Source organism: Pelodiscus sinensis, chromosome 2 (assembly GCF_049634645.1).
Source record: "Pelodiscus sinensis isolate JC-2024 chromosome 2, ASM4963464v1, whole genome shotgun sequence".
NCBI classification, from domain to species: domain Eukaryota; kingdom Metazoa; phylum Chordata; order Testudines; family Trionychidae; genus Pelodiscus; species Pelodiscus sinensis.
Window position 1 is genome coordinate 69,863,110 of NC_134712.1, and position 22,615 is coordinate 69,885,724.

At 43.1% G+C, this 22,615-nt stretch overlaps 1 protein-coding gene across 1 annotated transcript in view; it reads left to right on the forward strand.

Annotated features, from left to right (window-relative positions):
- The window catches only part of PRKDC (protein kinase, DNA-activated, catalytic subunit), a 195,881-nt gene that overhangs the window by 83,788 nt on the left and 89,478 nt on the right, over positions 1-22,615 (forward strand). Inside the window, exons 42-55 of the mRNA XM_006112163.3 lie at positions 3,175-3,353; positions 4,399-4,567; positions 9,130-9,195; positions 9,737-9,809; positions 11,205-11,353; positions 12,818-12,955; positions 13,544-13,663; positions 15,152-15,295; positions 16,047-16,198; positions 16,886-17,017; positions 17,580-17,691; positions 19,920-20,044; positions 20,236-20,385; positions 21,155-21,328. Coding sequence (XP_006112225.2) covers positions 3,175-3,353; positions 4,399-4,567; positions 9,130-9,195; positions 9,737-9,809; positions 11,205-11,353; positions 12,818-12,955; positions 13,544-13,663; positions 15,152-15,295; positions 16,047-16,198; positions 16,886-17,017; positions 17,580-17,691; positions 19,920-20,044; positions 20,236-20,385; positions 21,155-21,328 — 1,883 coding nt within the window. The remainder of the gene's footprint in view (positions 1-3,174; positions 3,354-4,398; positions 4,568-9,129; positions 9,196-9,736; positions 9,810-11,204; positions 11,354-12,817; positions 12,956-13,543; positions 13,664-15,151; positions 15,296-16,046; positions 16,199-16,885; positions 17,018-17,579; positions 17,692-19,919; positions 20,045-20,235; positions 20,386-21,154; positions 21,329-22,615) is intronic.

Sequence of the window (22,615 nt, forward strand, 5' to 3'; positions counted from 1 at the left end):
CTGAGCTGGGCTGCCTGCCTAGCCGGCAACAGCCCCTGTCTAAGGCTGGGCAGCTGCCCTTTTAAGGCAGCTCCTGATTTCCCCCCTCTTGACCTTGCTGCCTCTGTTGACTACTCTCTTATATCCTTAGTTAGAATAAACCCTTTAAAATACCCATATTGTTCTGTGATATGTTACAGATTATATTTTTCTTAGTTATTGTCATCAGTCAGGGTTTCAGGGTTGTCCTGGTGCATTCCTGACAGGCCCTCTGTTCCATCGGTGGTGATAAACTCTCGGCTGTGTGCGTGCATGCGCTCCCTTTATCTAAAGCGTTAAACCCCCTGCACTTGGGTCAACACAGTAGGTCTCTGAGAGCCCCCAGAAACGACAGATTCAGGCAAGGATGAAACCAATCGAGCAGACTTATTGCTGAATGCTATGCATTAACAGTTGTCAGCAGAAAGTCTCAGTGCTAAGCCACTGTGCATTCTGCAGGTGTTGGCAATGTACTAACCATCAGCATGTTTGTTACCATAAGAACATAAGAACGGCCATACTGGGTTAGACCAAAGGTCCATCTAGCCCAGTAGCCTGTCTGCCGACAGTGGCCAGCACCAGCTGCCCCAGAGAGGGTGGACCAAAGACAATGATCAAGCGATTTGTCTCCTGCCATCCCTCTCCATCCTTTGACAAACAGAGGCCAAGGACACCATTTCTATCCCCTGGCTAATAGCCTTTTATGGACCTAACCGCTATGAAATTATCTACCAAATGACTTACATTACCAGTTGTTAGCAGAAAGTCTCAATGCTAAGCCACTGTTCATTCTGTAAGCGTTGCTAACGCCCTGATCTACAAAAGTGCATAAAGCACCCCCCAACCAGGGTCGGTTGGTGTTCACCTTTTATGGTGCCCTTTTATAGACATGTACAAAAAACTTACATCACTTCTTACATATGAAGTTGCCACTCTCTGTTGCCTAGTTACTACCCCTCCCCTTACAGAAGAGGGGCTCATTTACTATCCTTCATGCTATCAACTTCGATCCAGTCTTGAACTTAGGTTGGTATGCACATTAGTGTTTGGGGAGTTGTTTGGTACCAAGACGTTTCTTATTCAGAGGTTCCGCTACTGGCTTACAATCTGTACCTGGTACCTCTCTATGTTCTTCCATGCTCAACCTAACTTACACAATCATACAGTTATAAATAGGGCCTCTTTCTTGGTTGCTGTGTAACTTAACCAAAGTCTTGCTCACTAGATTCCAGGCCTGTTGCTGTTTTCATGTTACAGGCCTGCTGACTCCATGTTACCGACCCTCAGCTTACTACAACTATAAATACATCATCAATGTAAATATCATTTTTTCTAGATTTGAGCACATTATAGGTAGAGCCCTGCGCAAATACAAAATTAGTATTCAAATTCGCAAAACCGATACACAGATATTCACATCTGTGAATGTGGATACCCATGGATATAAAGCAGATCTGCAAATTTGCAGAAATGAATTGTGGATACATATCTGCGTATACCTGTAGATTTGTAGAGCTCTAGGGTACAAATTAACATATTAAAGTCACTGCAAGTCTTTCCATTGATTTTTGTATGTGTTGGATCTGACCTGAATATGAATAATATATTACTGTGATGTTGATTTACAGTAACTTATATGTTTCTTATGAAAAAAGAGAAGAAATGTTATCTGTGTATATCCAGAGAGGCTTAAGGTACTGTTGAAGGCAAAATCCTGCTCAGTGTTCAACTATGGTGTGCCCATTTGTCTGTATGTTAAATTGTGTTGTTGTATTCTTAAATGGTGTAAACTTGTACATTAACATGTAATTATGATGACTATAGAAAAATATTAGTACTTCCTATGGTCAGTAATACCTTTTGTTTAGGCAATTTAAAATTCTTACTGATTTATTTCAAAATACTAAAGTGCTGACCATTCTAGGGAGAAACTCCCATTGACTTTTTTGCAGCCTGGATTCATATTATCAAGATTCTGTTTTTAAAAATTAAATACATATATACAAAAGTTCATTGCAATACAAAAAAAAACAATAGAATTCTAAGCCTTTATTTCTATGGGCTGCCTTCTCTCTGATGTAAAATGTTACAGATAAATGTTATATTTCAGGCTTTTTTCTTTTGGCTCAGTGGGACTGTGATAAAAGCCCACAGCTTTAGATTTTGAGTGCTAATGGTGACTAGTGTCCTAGATATTTTGTTTGATAAATATTTTTAATAATATTTCTACTTACATGCTATATCTAACCAAAGATCTGAATGCTTTGCAGTCATTTAGGTAAGACTCTCAATGCCCCTGTGAGGTAGGGAAATTCTCTTCTCCCCATTTTACAGATGGGAATATGGGCACAGAGGTGGTGACTAGAGATGTAATGTGTGGGAAAAAATAAGCACAACTGATTAAAATTATATTAGTTACACATTTAACCAGGGAACTAAGGGTGCAGGGGATGCTGCAGCATTTCTACATTTTACATGGTGGCCTTCGCTTCTGCCTGCTGCTGCCTGTGTTCCCAGCAACCCAGTGCACTCTGGGTCCTGGCTGTGAGCCTGCAGGACTCCAGGCAGAGTTTAATCATTAACTGGTTACACTTTTACAATCCTAGTTTTGACTTGTCCGGGATAATTCAAGAGATCTGTGGAGATGGAAGTGGAACCTAGTTCTTCTATTTCCTACTCTTCTATTTCTACTTTTTTTTCTCCTGAAAAGTGATTAGTTGATTTATAGAGCAGGGATGGGGAACCTATTTTGGGTTGGAGGGCCACTAACCCACAGAAAAATCAGGGGCTGCACTCAAATGAGAAGAAACCCCCTCTGCTTACTGAGGTGGTCCCCAACTGAGAAGGAGAAAGACATTCTCCACATTCCCCTTACACACCAAAGCCTTGGGGGGCCCAAGCTAGTAAATTTTGTGGGCTCCAAACCAGTGGGGGAATGATGGGGGGGCTAGAACGTCAGCGCAGACTCCCCAATGCTGGGAGGGAGGAGCCCTGAGCCTTGGGGGCCAATCCCCACTCCTGTTTATAGAGAGTAAACTTTTGAATATAGAAAAAAAAATGCAGTTTACGCTCTAGTTTCTATTGTGTAGCTTTTTTAGCTATATTGTAAGGACAAAAGCTAAGTGATCTTTTTCTCTGTGTATCGTTTGTTTTTAGTCAAATGAACCAGCTTTTGATACACAAGTCACCAAAAAAATGGGATATTATAAAATTCTAGAAGTGATGTACTCCCGTCTCTCGAACGAGGATGTTTATTCCAAGGACTCAAGAATTAACCAGGCTTACCAGGGATCCACAAATGTAGAAGGAAATGAACTTACCAAGATGCTAATAAAGTAAGACTTTCTCATCTGTTCCATTCATTTGTTTGTTACTAATATTGTCTGAGTGCTAGACTTCTTTATAAAGGATGCAGTTTAAATAAAAAAAATCATGGCCAAAGAAAAAATTTATTAGAAAACTGAATTTTTGCTTAAATCATAGCACTAGGAATTGAATTGAATTTATGCTAGGAAGTGAGGGTGTCCGAATATGAAAATAAGTATTTTTCTGTCAGAGTAAGTACCACTTTTTTTCTCGGGGTGTGAAATAGTTGGGGGTTTTGTTTTGTTTGGTTTGGTTTTTAATGAAAGGTGTGAGGTTTGGCATCTTTTAAAATGACTTAGTGGATTTCCCTTATCTTTCATTGTTACTTATTACTAAAAGGTTCTAGATCTTTTGTTTAATTTTTCTGTTATTAGAAAAATAACATGCGCCTATTGGCACATCAATTCCTAGATAAGAGGTACGTGTGTCTCCTGTGTGGGTTGAGAGATTGTCTCAAAAATGTTTTCTTGCTCTGATTTCAACTCATCAAAGTACAGGTTGAACCTCCCTAGTCTGGCACACTCAGGACATGACCAGTCCCAAACGAGGGAGTGTGCCGGACTAGAGATGGTCATTCTGGCCCCTCTGCTGCCAGAGACCAGGGTCTCCCCATAGACTGCCAACCTCGTAGACAGGCTGCCCTCGTACCCTGCTGTGTTGCAGGCCCTGGCAGCTGCCAGTCACCCAGCTGGGGGACCAGCTCTGCTTCCAGCTGGGCCACTGGTTCCCCAGCCGCTGGACTGGCTTTCGGGCACCGATTCCCAGCCATGTTACCTGCTCCATTCTCAGCCTCCCGCGCTGGGCATTTGAACAATGATTCTTCATCTGCGAGACCGGCTCTGCTTCTGACTCCCAGCCAGGATCCAGCCACCGCCCTTCCACTTGCCAGTCTTCCAGCTACTCTGGTGACTCTGCTGCAGGGACTGTCTCATCCAGCAACATCCTTTGAATTGGGCTCTCTTTGGCCTTCTAAAAATGTTTTTGACAGTGTTTTCTGGTCTGTTTTGTTTTGAGGTCATGCTATGATGCATTTACAGAAAACATGGCTGGTGAGAGTCAGCTGTTGGAGAAAAGGAGACAGTACCATTGTGCTGCATACAACTGTGCCATTGCTGTCATCAGTTGCGTCTTCACTGAAAGTAAATTCTACCAAGGTTTTCTCTTCACAGAAAAACCAGAAAAGGTGAGATTTAATGTAGAGGCAACTGTCATGTTAATAGCCTGCAAGGTCCATACAGCATATTTTGGACACCAACTGAATATTTGTACTTTAAACTCAAGAACTGAACCTATATAATGCAAATTGCTATTGAAGAAACTGATGAGAGATGAAACAAGCAGAGGTGTAATTCTTGTGCTATACTTTGCTGATTAGGCCTCAACTGAGATATTGTGTCCAGTTTTGGGTGCTACATTTCAGGAAAGATATGGACAAATTAGAGAAAATCCAGAGAATAAAAACAAAAATGATTAAAGGTCTAGAAAACATGCCCTTTAAATAGGGGCCGCACCAAATTCATGGTCCATTTTGGTTAATTTCATGGTAATAGGATTTTAAAAATAATAAATTTCACGATTCTGTTATTTAGATCTGACATTTCATGGTGTTGTAATTTTAGGGTTCCTGACTCATAAAAAGTTGTGGGACGGTGTCATAAGGCTATTCATAGAGGTGTTGTCGTACTGTTACTTTTACTTCTGTGCTGCTGCTGGTGGTGGCACTACCTTCAGAGCGGGTAGTTGGAGAGTGGTGGCAACTGGCTGGGAGCTCAGTTCTGAAGGCAGAGCCTTTGCCAGCAGCAGCACAAAATAAGGATGGCATGGCATGATATGGCCACCTATTCCTGGGTAACTACTTCCATTCTTCAGCCTCACTAATCTCAAAGCAGCTCAGAAGTAAAGGTGGCAATACCATAGGCCCCCTAAAATAACCTTGTGACTCTATCTGCAACTGCCTTTTGGGTCAAGACCCCCAGTTTAAGAAACACTCATCTCTCTTGTGAAGTCTGTATAAGATAAGACCAGATTTCATGGACCAAGAATTTTGTGCGGGCCATGCTATAAGGGAAAATTCATAAAAATGGGTTTAGTCTGAAGAAGAGCAGATGGGGGGCTGACATAATACCAGATTTTCAGGTACCTAAAAGGTTATTACAAGGAGGAGGAAGAAAAATTGTGCTTGTTTGAGGATCATACAAGAATCAATTGGTGTAAATTGCAGCAAGTGTGCTTTAAGTTGGATATTAGGAAAAACTGCCTGTCATAGTAGTTAAGCAATGCAACAAGGAATGTTGTGGAATCTCTATCGCTTGAGATTTTTAAATGCTGGTTAGTCAAACACCTGTGTAGTCTAGATAATACTTAATCATGGCTTGAGTGCATGGGATTGGACTAGAACAGTGTTTCTCAAACTGTGCTCCGCGGAGTCCCAGGGCTCCGCGAGACATATCCAGGGGCTCCATGAGGTTGACAAAGTGTGAATATTGATAGGTACAACACATGCAGTCAGTGGACCGCTGGGGCTCTGCATAAGTATAACACATAAAATCAGTGAACCGCTGGGACTCCACATACATTTTTTACGCATATAAAGGGCTCCGGAGCCCCAAAAGTTTGAGAACCGCTTGACAAGAAGACCTCTTGAGGTCCCATCCAGTGCTACGATTCTATGTAGATGGCTCTCTTTGATCCTGCATGGTAATTGAATCACTGGTAGAGGTTTTGTTATCTTGTTGATTGAGAGTGCAATAACAATACATTCAGCCTCTCTATAGCACATTTCTAAAATATTATATATATAGTAGCCCATTGTCTGTGAGTCTGTAATGCTGACGTACACGACTACGCCCCCGGCCGTGTATGTCAGCACTCCGCCCCCCCTTTCCCCTCCCTCCGTGGCGATTTGGCCAGCCCCACAGCCCCCCCGGACACTCCCCGCCAGTGCTGCTTCCCTCTCCCCTTCTTCCAGCCCCCCATCCTCCCCTTCAGCCCCACAGCCCCTGACTCCCCCCCCAGCTCTCCTTTCCACCCCCCTTCTGGCCAGCCCCACCCTCTTCCCCTCCCTGTGTGGCGCCTGCCCCCCTTCCCCTCCCTCTGTGGCACGCTGTGGCACTCCCGTGGCAAATGGCCCTTTGGGATGAAAAGGGGGGCGGGGCGCCATGCAGGGAGGGGAAGGGAATGGGGCTGGCTGGAAGGGGGGTGGAAAGCAGAGCTGGGGGAAGATCGGGGGCTGTGGGGCTGCAGGGGAGCATGAGGAGGCCCGGAGGAAGGGGGGAGGGAAGCAGCGCTGGCGGGGGGTGTTCGGGGGCCGTGGGGCTGGCCGGCAGGAAGCGGGGGTGGGAAGCAGAGCTGGCAGGGGATCGGGGGCTGTGGGGCTGGACGGGAAGAGGGGGCAGGAAGCAGACCTGGTGGTGAGGATGCAGCACGGACCCCAAACGGCCACTTGCCGCCGCTGCTTGCTCCCCCGGCGGGAGCGCCACTCAGCTGGGCCCGGGGTGTCAAGCGGCCGCTGCTCAGCTGGGCCCGGCGGGAGTGCAACTCAGCTGGGCCCAGCTGAGCGGTGCAGCATGCCACGGAGGGAGGAGAAGGGGGGCGGAGCGCCATGCAGGGAGGGGAAGGGAGGCGGAGCTGGCTGGAAGGGGGGCGGGAAGCAGAGCTGGGGGGTATCGGGGGCTGTGGAGCTGGAGGAGAGGATGGGGGGCCTGGAGGAAGCGGGAAGGGAAGCAGCGCTGGCGGGGGGTGTTTGGGGGCCGTGGGGCTGGCCAGTAGGAAGAGGGGGCAGGAAGCAGAGCTGGGGGGAATCGGGGGCCGTGGGGCTGGACGGGAGGAGGGGGTGGGAAGCAGACCTGGCGAAGCGGGGGTGCAGCCACTGTCTGCAGCCGGACCCCAGACGGCTGTTTGCCGCCGCTTGCTCCCCTGTGGCAGCCCAGCTGAGTGGCGCTGGGTCTGCGCTGCTTAGCTGAGCCACAGTGGGACAGGAAGGAGGGCGGGGCGGTGATGTACACGGCCAGGGGGCAGGGTCGTGTACATCACGGCCCCTCCTTCCTCCTCCTGCCGTGGCGCTGAGTGGTGCGCCCCACAGCCGGGCTGCCACGGGAGAGGGGAGGGGGGGGCTGTGACGTAGGCAGCCCCGCCCCCTGGCCGTGTACGTCACCGCCCCATCCCTCCTCCCCCGCGGCGGCCCGGGTAAGTGCGCAACACTCAGCCAAGCCGCCACGGAGGCAGGGGAAGGGGTCGGGGCGGTGATATACATGGCCAGAGGGTGGGGCCGTGTACGTCACCGCCCCCTTCTCCTCCCGCTGTGGCACTCAGCTGAGTGCTGCACCTCTCAGCCGGGCCGCCAGGGGAGCCAGCAGCGCAAGGGGCTGTTTTGGCTCCCCCAGGGTGGGAGGGGATGGGAGGGCAGTGACGTACACGGCCTGCCCCCCCCGGCCCTCTATGTCACCGCCCCGCCCCCCTCCCTCGCAGCAGCCCCGCTGAGCAGGCAGCACTCAGCCAAGTGCCACGGCGAGAGGAAAGGGGAAGGGGGGTGGGGAGAGACGGAGGGGAGAGAGAGGCAGGAGGAGGAGGAGAAGAGAAAGAAAGAGATGGAGAGAGAGGCAGGAGGCGGAGGAGAGCTGGGAGAGAGGGGGGAGGCAGTAGGAGGAGAGAGAGAGAGAGAGCTCAGGAAAGATGACCTGAAAATCCCGTCTTATGACCGGCTAATTGGCTAGTCTAGATATATTTGAATTTGTCTGTTACTCCATGAGTCTCTTTGTTCAAGAGCTCCTCCTAAACCGTGAGAGCTTGGATCACGAAATTTGGTACCTAGCTTCCTCTTATCCTAACTTAAAGCAAGATCAGGGTTTAATTGTTCCAGGAAAACAGGAACTGCCAGGAATAGGACTATTTTCCATAACATGGAAAGGGAGGGGGCACAGAGAGGAGAGACACAATAGTGAGAGTGGCTACTGGAGGGCAGTGAGCGCAAGGAAGAGCTATATTGCATATTGACCACTGGGAGTAGCCACACCACGAAGAGAGTGGCTAGCAAGGCTGGGGCTAGCCTGCCACCTAACTGAGTAAGTAGCCTCCCTGCCCCCAACCCTCCCTCTCTTTCCCTCCCTCCCCCCCCCAGCCATTGGCTGCAGCATTGAAGGGCGGGGGGAAAAAAGGTCCCTGCCTGTTGGGGGAGAGAAAAGGCCCCGCTGGGTGGGACTTCAGCCCTGAGCCCCTGCTCACACCCTAACCTCACTCTCACACTCCCCCCCACATTCCCAGCTCCCTGCCCTGAGCCCTTCCTCAACCCCCACCCTGACTCCTGCACCACCCATACTCCTAGTCTGCTTCCTAGTCCCCTCCCCCACATCCCCTAGGCCCTGGCCCAACTCCCGCACACACACTCAGCACCAGCCCTCTGCTCTGAAGGACCAGGACTACACTGGGTAAATATTATAATAATTGCTATTTTGTTATGAAAAATTCTTAAAAATTACAAAAGCCTTCCAGCCATTTGAAATATTATTGTATAAGAGAATGTTACATGGTCTTTGTGTACCCTTTTAAAATAACTAGTGACTTTACCATTATGCAGACATTTAAGAATAAGTTATTTCTCATAATTGAGTGTAATGGAATGGACTGTCAGTTATTATTTTGTATAGCAACCTGAAACACTTGTTTTTTTTTAATAAAAAAATACTGCTAGTATCCCAGCTATTGATAGTCTGTTAATTTTTAAATTTCCAAATATGCTTTGGTTCACAGAATTTGTTTATTTTTGAGAACTTGCTAGATCTGAAGCATAAATATTCATTTCCTGTTGAAGTTGAGGTGAGTAGTAGTTCTGTGCTTTATTGTAATACAGTGAAAAAGTTCATTGTTTTAATACTACGCAATCATTGAATAGTGCTGTATGTATGTGTGTTACATTGAGAGAAATTATGCTGTTTGAAAGCATGACAAATATAGGTGGAGACCTCTGACCCTGCAGAACCTTATGTAGTTTGCATAATAATCTTGGTGCCTCTGGAAAATCCCAAATACAAGGCAAGAAAAGCACAACTGTGATGTACAACTTTAATGTATTGTTTTGGCAGATTTATCCCAAAGAAAAATCCTCACTTGTGTCATTAGATCAGCTGATGTGATATATTCTGTAACACTGATTACTAGCATTTATAAGTTGGAACTCCTGTTTATTTTAAATTGGTTCAAAAGCTATGTTATAAATCTAGAGTTTGCTTGGTAGTAAATATAATTCTCTAATCTTTTTGTAAAAGATACTTAAAATAGAACTCTTATTTTTATCAGCTAATTTTTTAAATAGCAATTTTAACTAATTTCAAAGCTCATATTTGTGTTGGTGTTGTAGGTGCCCATGGAAAGGAAGAAAAGGTATATTACTATTCGGAAGGAAGCCAGGGAGGCAGTAAATAAAGATTCAGGTATGGCACGAATGTAGAATGATTTAAAAAACCCACTCTTTTTTTTCTGTAAACATATAATTCATCATTGTACTTACATAGAATGTGCAGATTTTAATAGAGATGCATCTAGAAAAAACTGATAAATTTTTCACTTCTAAATTTCAGCTCTGCAGGTGGCAGTGCCTGTGCAACTTTTGACTTTGTGAGGCTTCATAGCTATTTTTTCAGTAATTAGAGTATAATCATATAAAGCAGCGTTTCTCAGACTATGGGTTGCGACCCCCAGAAGGGTCACGAGCAACTTAGGCGGGGGTCACAGCTGGATTCGTTTTTTTCACTTGTGATCCCTCTCCTCCGGGCCACAAAGAGTGGCAGGGTGGCGGAAGGCAGCCGCCGGCAAGCCGCGCAGTGTGGCCGGGGCCATGGGACTCCAGGAGCGCAGCTCAGCTGCAGGAGGAGGGAAGGTGGTGGGAGAGCGAGGCTGGTGCAGGAGCAGACACAGTAGGGGTCGGCCGGAGCACGGCTGCTGGGTGACCGAATGCTTCTCCACCTGGGAGAGGGACGGGTCCCTCAGGCAGCAGGCTGGGGGATTGGGTCAGGGCAGAGGATCTGGAGGTAAATAAGGGCACATGGGGGGCAGAGGAGAGGATGAACCAAAGAGAGAGATAGCAGAAAAGAGGCACAAAGGAGAAAGAGACGGGGGAAGGAGCCTGCAGGGGAGAAGGGGGTTGAGGACAGCAAACACCTTGAAGGAACCCCAGGAGGGCAAGGAGTCTGGTGAGAAGTGGGGAGGAAGTGACTCAGGGCAGTGAGGGTGAGGGGACACACAAATTCATTTAGCATTTTCGGGGTCGTGGTATCACAAAGTTTGAGAACCCCTGATATAAGGTATTATTTCCTTCCGCTTTCTCAACAGCCTTAAGCAGGCGAAGAACTGTATAAGAATTGCTAACTTACAATGCATTTTTGCATTTTGACATGTTTGCTAAATGGTTTTCAAACATTTTCCCACTCCACTGTGTTTTGTTTTTCTGGGGAAGTGATCCATTCCATGCCTTTCTAATTATATTAAAGTGCAAGAAACTTTGAAAAACTAATAAGTACAAATGTGTAGACTATTTGTTACATCTGTGGAGGAATAATACCAAGAAAGAGACCAACTTCACCGTATTTATTAACAAACTTGTGTGTTATTGTGAAACCTGGACAGGAGACCACCTTTGTAAAAATGCCAGTGATGTGCTCAATACGGATTCTATGTGCAAATAAAAGACACTGTACCTGGTCTAGCTTTCATTAGAATACTACTTAGCTTAAGCAACCAAATTTTGTTGTTTTTCTTGAGTAGTTACTAAAAACAGTTTTCATTCTAATTAGTGTTTTGATTAACAATATATTATTTTTCTTGTTTAGATGAGCCTCAGTATTTGCCTTCTGCATCATATATGGTGGATAGCAGTCTCAGTGAAGAAATGAGCCAATTTGATTTCTCAACTGGCGTTCAAAGTTTTTCTTACGGTTCGCAAGACCCTACAGCTACCAGTATACACTACAGGAAAAAGGTAATTGAAGTTTTATACTGCACAGAGGAAATAGAGTATCAGTAGTCTAAAACTCAGGTTTCATGTTGAGTTGTCTCTACAGGTTATTCTGTTTTTAATGAGAGGCTTGAGGCATCAGAGTAAGTGTTTTTGTTATTAATCTGAGTCCCTTTATTAACTTAATCTTACTTTAATTTGAATGGTGAGACTTGGTCACTGAGACAGAGGCCTTGCATTGTTGAAGGTAACTACAGTACAGAATTTCTAATATCTGAATCTAATTACAAAGAAAAATTGGTCACTAAATTAGTTTTAGAAGTATCTTATAATATAGGTTAAAGGGCCACTGCCATTTGTAGTTTTCTGAATTTAACTAGATTAGAAGTGGTTATATTATGTACATTTGTGCCTCAGTTCCCTTACAATTTTTTTAAATAGTTACAGTTTCCTATTTTCCACTTCCTGCTTTACTGTTACTATGTGAAAGAATCATAGAAACAACATTGGAAAATTAATGAATGACTATGTAGGAAAAAATCTTGGAACTGTTCATTTGGTATCGAATGTACACAAACTGAACAAGAGAGAGAGCAGTATTATTTGTTACTCTAATCTTGTGTGATGATATAGTGTCTTGTGTTGCTTACAACAGTATGTTCTTATATAAGCCTGACTTGACATTGACAGAGGCCTTTAACGCTTAGATGAGTGGTTGTCGTATTGAAAGTAAGATTGTAAGAATCACCTTCAGTGTTTTAAAAATAGTGTTTATCCAGGTATCCGAAGTATTTAAAGCAAGATCTATCAAAATAATTATAATGTTATCTAATATCAGCCACCTCTTTTCATAATTTGGAGTGAGAAGGATATTTTAACAGTTGACTTAAATTGTATGGAACATGTCATAAACAACCTCAAAGAATTTTGATTTCTGCCTTTTTGTGATGGTGAAGCTAATTTTTGTATTTATTGTTTAATAAGATATTTTCTGGGAAGTATAATGGCTATGGCTGTCCTCACAGGAAAACAGCCTATGAATTTACCAGTGATTAATTACTTTACAAAAAGCTTGATTGGGAGTGAAATTTAGGAAAAATGCATAATTCTTGCGTGAAGTATATGGTGGTTGTGCACTCAGTTATGGAGTGGAAGTATAGCCTTATAGGTACCAGTTAATTTTATATTTCTGATTGTTGCTACCATATTATTTTATATATCTGAGTCAGTGACATGCAGCTGGCATCTTTAGACACAGAGATTTGGAGCTGTGCAAAATAGGTTGTTGTTTTTTTGGGGGAGAGGGCAGGAATTTTGGTTTGAATAACCAATTTGTTCTTTTGCTTATTTAAATACTATTGAATACAATTTTATTGTTGTAATTCATTTGTATATCAGGAAATCAGCATGAAAGAACAGTATAGTTAAGATTTCTAAAAATGGTATATAAATCTCCTCATGATTAACTGGGTCTCCTTATTGTGACAGGAAGTCACAGAATCCATGGATCCAGATGATCTGATGGAACTAGAGATGGATGAGCTCAATCAGCATGAATGTATGGCCTCTATGACGACCCTGATTAAACATATGCAAAGAAATCATATTACACCCAAAGTAGATGAGGTCAGTATTGGTTCATATCTTAGTATCTCTCTATTTTAAGGATGGTTAAGTGTTGGAATAGGTTGCTAATTGAGATCGTGGAATCCTTGTCATCATCCTTGTCAACAAGTTAGACTGGGATGGGCAATAAAAAAGGGGGGGGCCACTTCAAAAATTTCTGAAGTGGCCCCAGGTGACATTGGATGGGGCATCGCCCTAGATGACCAGGAGACTTCTCATGCTCCCCCACCCACAGACCCTGATTGGCCTGGAGGTGGGGGAGTGGCAGGGTGATCACGGGCTGGATCCACCAGTTTGGCGGGCTGCATTCAGCCCATGGAGGCCCATTTGCCCACCCCTGGGTTAGACAAATATCTGACAGGAATGATCTGGATGTTAGGCTTAGTTGTGACTCGAGGCAGGATGGATTAGATGACCTTGCAAAGTCCCTACCAGTTCTATATTTCTATGATTTCTTAACCTCAAGAAAGGGGGTTATAATTAAAATCTTGTTTATAGCCTTTGTTTCTATCAGTCCATAGTGTAATAGAATAAAACCTGTGGCAGTTTTGAATTATAAGTATTTAATCTATTTAATTTTGATTTCAGGGAATAGTTCCACCAGACCTTCCTCCATGGATGAAGTTTATACATGGCAAATTGGGGAATCCATCAGTGCCACTAAATATTCGCCTCTTCTTAGCAAAACTCATTATTAATACTGAGGAAGTGAGTAGTTTTTATAAAAAATTGTATCATGTTCTGTCTCTCTAGTAAAATATTATTTTACACTGATTACAAGTTCAGCTGTATAACCTTTTCAGAACAAAAACCTACGCCAGCTAAACTTCTCCTGGTTACTTGAAGGGAAGGCATTCCTGGTTTAAGCTTCATCTGAAAATTAAATGATGTTAGTTGGTTCAAAAGAGTTTTAACAACTCCTGTGAACCAAAACTTCTGAGTTGTGTGCGGCTCTAATTGCAACTGAATATAAAGCTGAATAGTCCTTGAACAAGGCTTTTGGTGACTATGTGGAAATATTCTTTCTTCCTCTGTTTCAAGTGTAAAATGTTTCAATCCTACTTCAGCTTGTCTCTTTAAAACAGAGTATTCTTGATCAAATGAATCATACTGTTCATACATAATACATACATTATGTATCAAATACTATGTGTTGAAGCTGATAATTCATTGAATTTCAGCAGTCAACACTGTTTTCAAAATAGTTTAGTACCAGCCTGATGACACACAGATTTTTACATTAAAAATTATTTGAGAAATATTTGTATGCGCCTGTGCAAGTGTGCATGAGCTTGGTTACTTGCTTCATTCTGCATCGGTAAGTCATTTTTCTGACTTCCATCAAAGAGACTTAGTCTGTGTCTAGACTGGCAAGTTTTTCCGGAAAATCAGCAGCTTTTCCGGAAAAACTTGCCAGCTGTCTACTCTGGCCGCTTGAATTTCCGGAAAAGCACTGACGATCTCATGTAAGATCGTCAGTGCTTTTCCGGAAATACTATGCTGCTCCCGTTCGGGCAAAAGTCTTTTTCCGGAAGACTTTTGCGCAAAAGGGCCAGTGTAGACAGCACAGTACTGTTTTCCACAAAAAAGCCCCGATTGCGAAAATGGCGAAAAAGTGCTTTTGCGGAAAAGCATCCTGCCAATCTAGATGCGCTTTTCCGAAAATGCTTTTAACGGAAAACTTTTCCGTTAAAAGCATTTTCGGAAAATCATGCCAGTGTAGACGTAGCCTATGGGTATGGGAAGCTGGTAGATGGGCTCCATCAGAAGAAACCATGTTCTGTGGTAATAATGGCAAACTTGACTTTTGTGCACCGAAAAACAAATGGGGTATGTAGCTAATTGATCAATGGGAAAATTTTCTTTAGGAGCTTTTGAAATTACAATCATGATGCTTCATACAATGTTAAAAATAGCCTTCTCTGTATGGTTTTTGCCTAAATGTCCAGTCTCAACTAATGGCAATTATACAACAGGGGATGGACCACTTAATAATTTTCCTGTTCATTCTCTCTGAAGTAGTCAACAGTAACCCCTGTTGGAAAACAGAATGATTTGCCAGATGGACTATTGGCATGACCTGATATGGTCATGTATATGTTTTTAGTAAAAAGTAGCTATTCCTGTAACAGTGTGATTCATAAATGCTCCTTGCATAGTAGGTTTGTATAGATGACTATTCTTTATGTCTCCTAGGTTTTCCGACCTTATGCAAAGCAATGGCTTGGTCCCTTACTGCAGCTTGTTGTTTCTGGGGAGAATGGAGGAGAAGGAATTCATTACATGGTCGTGGAAATAGTAGTTACTCTGCTTTCCTGGACCAGTGTATCTGTTCCCAAAGTAAGGAAATGTGGAACATACAGGAATGTGAATGGGTAACAATTAACTGGTCACCCTTACTGGGTGATGCTTATGAGAACTGGTAAATTGGTACTCAGGCGTAGAAGCCAGGCACCTCAAGTGCAGAGCGTGGAGTGGGGAGGGGAGTCAGGAGCGGGATCCTGCTTATTTGTTTAACTGGTTAAAGCTAAGGTTTAACTGATTAACTGGGATTTTACATCTCTGATGGAAACAGTCACTAGCTTGATTGAGAGCACATTTTATTTAGAATATCTCCAAGTTCAGTCCTCACTGGGATTTGGAGGTCTGTTGCACTGAGAATTTGAAAATTGGGTGATACCTTTTCCATGCCACAAATCCTTAACCATTGTGTTCTCATCTAGCACCATCATTACTCTACAGTTAATTTGCATGGAGAAATTCCATTGGTTGTATGAGGGACTGCACAGATGGTATAATACTTGGTTCAGTTGCTATAGCTCAAAGTATGGACTTTCCCCTAATGTTTTCATAACAAGATGGAGGGACTCTCATACATGAAGTTATTAAAGTTCTGGTGAATTTGACTTCCCTAGAATATCCTTGTGAACACTGATGGTAATCTCGTGATAAATATTGTGTTAGCATAATTAAGTCATATTTTAAACAATAAAGTGGTGGAGAACGAAAGCATTCTATGTGTTCAGATTAAGAACAAAAATATGGTTTTATACAGAGTTACCGTGTTGTTTTTTGTTCTCTTTCCTGCTAGGGGAACATTAAAGATGAGATATTGGCCAACAGATTACTTGAATTCTTGATGAAGAACGTATTTCATCAGAAAAGAGCAGTGTTCAGACACAACTTGGAAATTTTAAAGACTGTTGTGGAGTGCTGGAAGGACTGTCTTTCCATACCATACAGGTAGTATTTCTCAGTAGAAAAAGACTATAGGGACAATGTGAACTAAGCTCTTCTGAATGAAAGAGTTATCCCAGTGGCTTTCAAACTGTGACCACTAGCAACTTACAGGTGGTCTGAGGACTTGGTCCTTTCACACAGTAGTGAGATATCTGTCAGTCCTCAGGTGATAATGCTTCCTGCTAACAGTAGCTCAGTCCAGAATTGTACAAGGTTTTTAGTGGCTTTTTGACCACCTAATCATTTTTTTAAAACAAACCGTCTTAGTGCTCTAGCCAGCTACTTACTCACTTGGTGGAAAATTCACCTACATTTCTCCCTGTTGTCAACACCAAAATTGCAGAGGCAACAAACACACACAATGCATGCTGCAAAGTGTCTTGGAGAGATGACAGGTACAACAGGTAGTAGGCAATGTGAGAGCAGAAGGAAAGAGAAACTACTGAGAGGATTTTTTTTTGTGCAATTGAGTTAGAATCTGGCGATGTTTAGTCATTGAGGGTAGAATTCAGAAATCAAAGGATGGAAGTTGTGTAGTGGGGGATAATTGTGAGGGCTTGTGAACATGTTATACTATATGTGCTCTCAATAAAGTACAGTTCATGTAGCCACTTTCACCAGGTTTGTACTGTCCTAAGCATGTGCTGTCATGTGCACTTGTTTCTTTTTCTTTATATCCTTCTGCTGCAGGTTAATATTTGAACAGTTTTCTGGTGGAGATCCTGATACAAAGGACAACTCAGTGGGAATTCAGTTGTTAGGTATTGTTCTTGCTAACAACTTGTCTCCCTATGATGCAAAATGTGAAATAGACAGCATGAGGTGAGAAGCACATCGGTTTGGGGAATTAATTTTTCATTATAAGCCTTTCAATAAACTGACCAAGAAGGTTGTTGGCAGCATGGAGGGTAGGATTTGGAATCCTCATCTCTTGGACCACTTTGTCTCTTTCTGGCTCCACCACTACCTCTAAGCATGTCTATCTAGCAGGTTGATACAGCTAAGTCTGAAGGTGTTTCTTACTTTAGGAGGCGAAGTGGCGAAGGTCTAAATATATCTGCACTTGATGCCATTGTGATCCCTGCCCTTAAAATTGTTGAACTCTGTGGCACAGAGTGGAATCAGGATTGGGCAAAACATTCCAGATGCCTTTGTAACCAGAAATTCAAAGGGGAAGTGTTGTGGCCCTGTGAGACCTTCATGGATATGGGATGTTAGTGTAATAGTTCACTGTATTACAAAGACTGTAATTAAGACTGAATGTAAATTCATGAAATGGAGAAGAGCAATGAATATTTCTAGAATTTCTTAGATGTCTGATTTTAAAGGAAAATCAAATACTTAGTAGATTAGTGGATCACATCTGATTTTGTTTGTATGCTAGATACTTTCAAGCTCTGGCCAATAATATGTCCTTAATAAGGTATAAGGAAGTTTATGCAGCAGCAGCAGAAGTGATGGGACTTATTCTTCGATATATGGCTGAAAAGGAAAATGTGAGTGTATTACATTGTATCTTTTATCCTTATTGTATTAGACTGTTTTATCTGTAAGTCTAAACTAAAATAAGAGAATAGTAAATGTAATGAGTCTTCCACAGAAGTTAGGGTACTTCTACACTACAGCGTTAATTAGAGTTAACTTAATTCAAAATAGTTAATTCGAATTAAGCTAATTCAAATTAACGCATCTACACACAAAGCCTATTTCGAAATAGCGTTTTGCTATTTCGAAATAATGTGTTCACACTGAGTGGACCCTGAACCGAAGTTAAGGCTGGTCAGAACCAGTGCTGGCAGAGCATCAGGTTAAGACTTAGTGTGTGGGGCTGCTGCCTGAGGCTAACTGAGCTCCGTGCTTAAAGGGATCCTACCTCCCACCCCGGACAGACAGTTCTCAGGATTCCCCGCTTGCTTGTCTACCTCGATGAGGGACAGCAAAGCAGTCCTGTCTTGGAGTGCCCTGAGTGCCCGCACTCGGGACACCACAGCACTCGGCCACATGGAGCCAGAGCTGCCCCTGGGCACGGTGGTGTGTCTCGTGGGGTTATTGCCATCAGCCCGGCTGCACTTGCTGCAGGCTGCCATCTGGGGGATCTGTCCAGGGGGCTGTCAGGATCCAGGAGGCCCTGCGGGAGAGCATCCACCCTGAGGAGCCCTCAGCCACCCCAGTCCTCCCCACACGGGGCTCATGTCCCATTCCTCCCTCACGTTCTTCCACTTACCCCTTCCTAGCCCCCCTTCCTGATGTCAAACAAAAGACACGTGTTCAAAAATAGAAACTGTGTTTATTGAACAAAACTGGGGGGGGATGAACCTCTGGGGAGACTGGGAAAAGGAGGTGGGAGAGGGGAGGCGGAAACCTGGGAGGAGGAAGCTGGAAGGGGGAAGCAAGGGCGAGGGGAAGCTCAGGGCCCAGGGTTGGGGGTCTCGGCAGACCAACTTGATTTTCATGCAAACCTGCTCCTGGGTTCGCATTTGGCCTTTGGTGGCCACGCTGGTAGCTATCTTGCCATAGATGGCCGCATTCCTCCATCTAGTGTGGAGATCATGGACATTGGGGGCATCCCCCCAAAACTTAAATAAGGTCCATGATCTCCACCCTGGACCAGGAAGGCGCCTGCCTTCTCTGGGCCCTGGCAGGCTCCTGGGAGCTGGTGGACTGCTCCTGGGGAGTGGTGGAGGGCTGGCTGCCAGTGGCTTGCTTGCTCATGTTTTGGAATCACTGGGTCAGGGGCCCCGCTGGCCACTGCTGGCTCTGGGCTGGCAGGCTTGGAGCTGGCACAAGCATTGTGGTCAGAGTCTACCCCTTTAATGGCTCTGGGGCTGGGGGAGAGGAGAGTAAGTTTTCTTGGTTGTGCCCAGAGTGGCCACCAGGGTTCCCTGGAAGGGCTGGAGGTCTCCTATTTCAAATAAAGTGTCTATACAGCACTTAATTTGAAATAGCTATTTCGAATTTGGCATTACTCCTCGTAGAATTCGAATTAAGCGCTCCGCTATTTCGAATTAATTTCGAAATAGCAGTTTGCATGTATAGACGCTGTTAAAGTTAATTCAAAATAACGGCTGTTATTTCAAATTAACTTTGCAGTGTAGACATACCCTTAGGCAGTAGCAGAAGATGCTTTCACTTGAGGATCAGAATTCAAGACTAAATCAGCACATTGGGAACACTTTGTCTCAATACCTATCAATACCTGTGCTATCAACTTCCTGTCTTTGACCCTAGCAGTGAATGGATGTGCGGGAGCTGTGTTCACCTCTTTTTTTTTCTGCCAGTGGTACTGACACACTATGAATATAATGTTAACGATATGTGATTCTCAGAGCTCTATTTGATATAAGATTTCTGGGAACTTGAAAATAGGGGCTTATAATGAAAATGCTTTCTTAACTGCTACTCTTGGACTGTTACTGTGGTGCTCCAGTAAAGCTGGTCTTTAGCTCTCTTCCTCTGTTCTGTACATTCCATTTTTGTTCATCCTTTCTCATTCAGTTGGGTGCATGACGTTCTTACATACAGGAGCTCTGCTAAGCAGGCAAGCTATGTTTCATCCACATATATTGTATTATTCCTGTGAATTGTCATAAATGTCAAGATTAAGCCTTTGAAGTTTCACTGTAACTTAAAATATTCCCCATGTAATAGTATTATTACATTTTGAGTATTCCTGTGTTTCTGGTGTTGGCATTTGTTTAATGCTAAAATGTTTCTGATCTTTCAGATATTTGAGGGTCCAGTTTATGACTGTGTCATAAAACAGTTAAAACAGCATCAAAGCACCAGAGATGACAAGTTTATTATGTGTTTAAATAAAGTGGCAAAGAACTTTCCTCCTCTTGCTGACAGGTATAGTGAGATCATATGATACGCTGTATATAGAAAAATCATCATCTTTATAGAACCAATTGTGCAGTAACTGAGGGGGCTGTGGACAGATTTCATTACTCATAATGGGGAGCACAAAAGGAAAAGTTTGGATACCACTGTAATATAATGGTTTTTTTGTTTTTGCTTTATGGACACCTGGTCATGTAAAGGTTTATGAACACAGTATTCTTCTTGATACCAAAACTTCATGGTGTTCTGAAAACATATTGTCTGGAGGTAGTGATGTACCGTGCAGAAGAGATTACTGATCTCTACTTACAACTAAAAAGTAAAGATTTTATCCAAGTCATGAGTCACAGGTAAGAGGGCATGTTACCAAGGCACAATCCTCTTAGCAACATGGCCACATAGTATAACTTTTATATCATCGTGTTTTTCTAGTAACGAAGGAAGTTTACATTCCATGTATATTTGCAGTTTGACGGTTTGGGGTTTTGTTTTTTTCTTTTGGAGGGAGAGATCCTGGTTCTCCTCTTTGAGCAAATGTAGATTAGAAAATCTGGCAGGGTTTTTCTGCTCCTCCTATAGAAGTTGAAAACTGTGTTTACTATAGCTTTTTTCTTTAGTCAAACTGTGAAATCCTGACATGGTGAAATCAATGGCAAAATTCCCATAAAGTTCAGTGGGACCAGGATTTCATCCTTAACGAGTAGTCAGTTTGGTTAGACTGATAATGCAATATGAAATTGTTAAAGATCATCTCATCTGAAGAAGTGGGTTATGCTCATGAAAACTTATGCTACTATATATATATATTTGTTGGTCTCTAAAGGTATGTCTACACCAGGCAGTTATTTGGAAGTAACAAGATGAGTGTCCACACTACCAGGCTTGTTATTTCTAAATAACAACTCCTGCTTGTGAAGAGGAATAGCATTATTTCAAAATGGTTATTTCAGGAGTTATTTTGAAATAACTTAATTTGAAATAATTTCCCAGTGTAGACATGCCTGAAGGTGCCATAGGACTACTTGTTTTGAAATTACTAAATGTTATTTTAATGTTCTGCTGTATGCATAACTATAAATAGAATAATTAAACCGATGCAATTGATCTTGTCTCTATTAGAGATGATGAAAGGCAGAGAGTGTGTTTGGATATCTTATACAAGATGATACCTAAGCTGAAACCACTAGAACTAAGAGAACTTCTTCCTGGAATAACAGGATTCATCTCTCACCCCTCTCCAGTATGTCGGGAACGCATGTATGACATCCTGATGTGGATTTATGATAACTACAGGTATGGTTTTAGTTGCAAGTACTGTCTTCCAACTGGATAAGATCAATTACATGAAAATGATCTTAATAGTTCCTTTCCCTGTGTAAAAAGTGAGAGAAAGGTATTATCACGTAAGTTCTAATTTTCTTCTTGATACAGACCTACAGAAACTCACTTAAACTTGTCTATTTTCATTTCCCCATCTGTTAAATGGGAATTATAATTATGTAGTTCTAGTCATGGTCCTTATTGTATTCCACTGTGTTTTACCCATGCACCCAGAGCCAGAGAATTTTAAATTAGCATCCGTTGGTCTGTGCATGCACCTGGCTCACCTCCTACCTCTGACAGAGAAGATCATGGATCGGGAGGACTGCCCATCTCTCCAGTCCCATCTCTTCTCTGTCTGGTCTGGGTTGGAACCTCTAATTTCCATAGTTGTGGATTTGTCCTACAAGATAAGATTTAGATTTGGTATTGTTAGTAGTTGTCATAGCTGTTCCCCACTCTGGTATTCTGAGTGCAGCAGGCGGCCCCTCAAGAGACCTTAAATACCTTGCCTCTGCAGGCTTCTGCTTACAAAAACTCCCCAAGGTCACAGATTTCCTGCGCTTGGGAGATTGCTGCCACCAGTAAGTGTAAAAACTCCTCCTGAAACCCAGGAAGAAGCACTTGAAGTTTTTTTTAGAGGAGTATCATAACCTCTTTTACCACAAGAGAGTTTAAAAAAGAAAAAAAAATGCAATCTCTGATAGCTGACTTCACAGTCTAAGCAGGCACACGCACAGACGTCCTGTTACCTTCCAGGACACAAGAATCAAATCATTGCCTTAAAAAGGTGATTTTATTAACAGAACAAAAAAAAATACTTGACAAATCATACTTGGTTGCTAGGTGTTACAGAGCAACTGAGAAAAGAATAGATTAAAACACTGAGAAACATAGTATCTCTGGGCTACAGCTTACATACAGTGAATGGGGAAGGAGGGTACACATGGAATTAGAGCAGAGAAGTTAATCAAACAACAAAACAAAGAAAATAACCTGATCGTGACTAAATATATATTTTCCTCCTATTTATTTATAATCCATTTCAAGGCCAATCCATTCCCATGCCCAATATTCCTTGTAGGCATGGTAATTCTGTCTGATTGACTCCTAGTTTAACTCCACAAAGAGAGCAGCAAGTAGGTATATCTCAGGTATATTTCTTCAATTCAGATTTTAGCACTGTATCCTATCCCATTGGTTCTCCTGGTTCCCTGCCCAATGCCTGTAGCTACCGGAGTTTAACCCTTTAGTCACCGA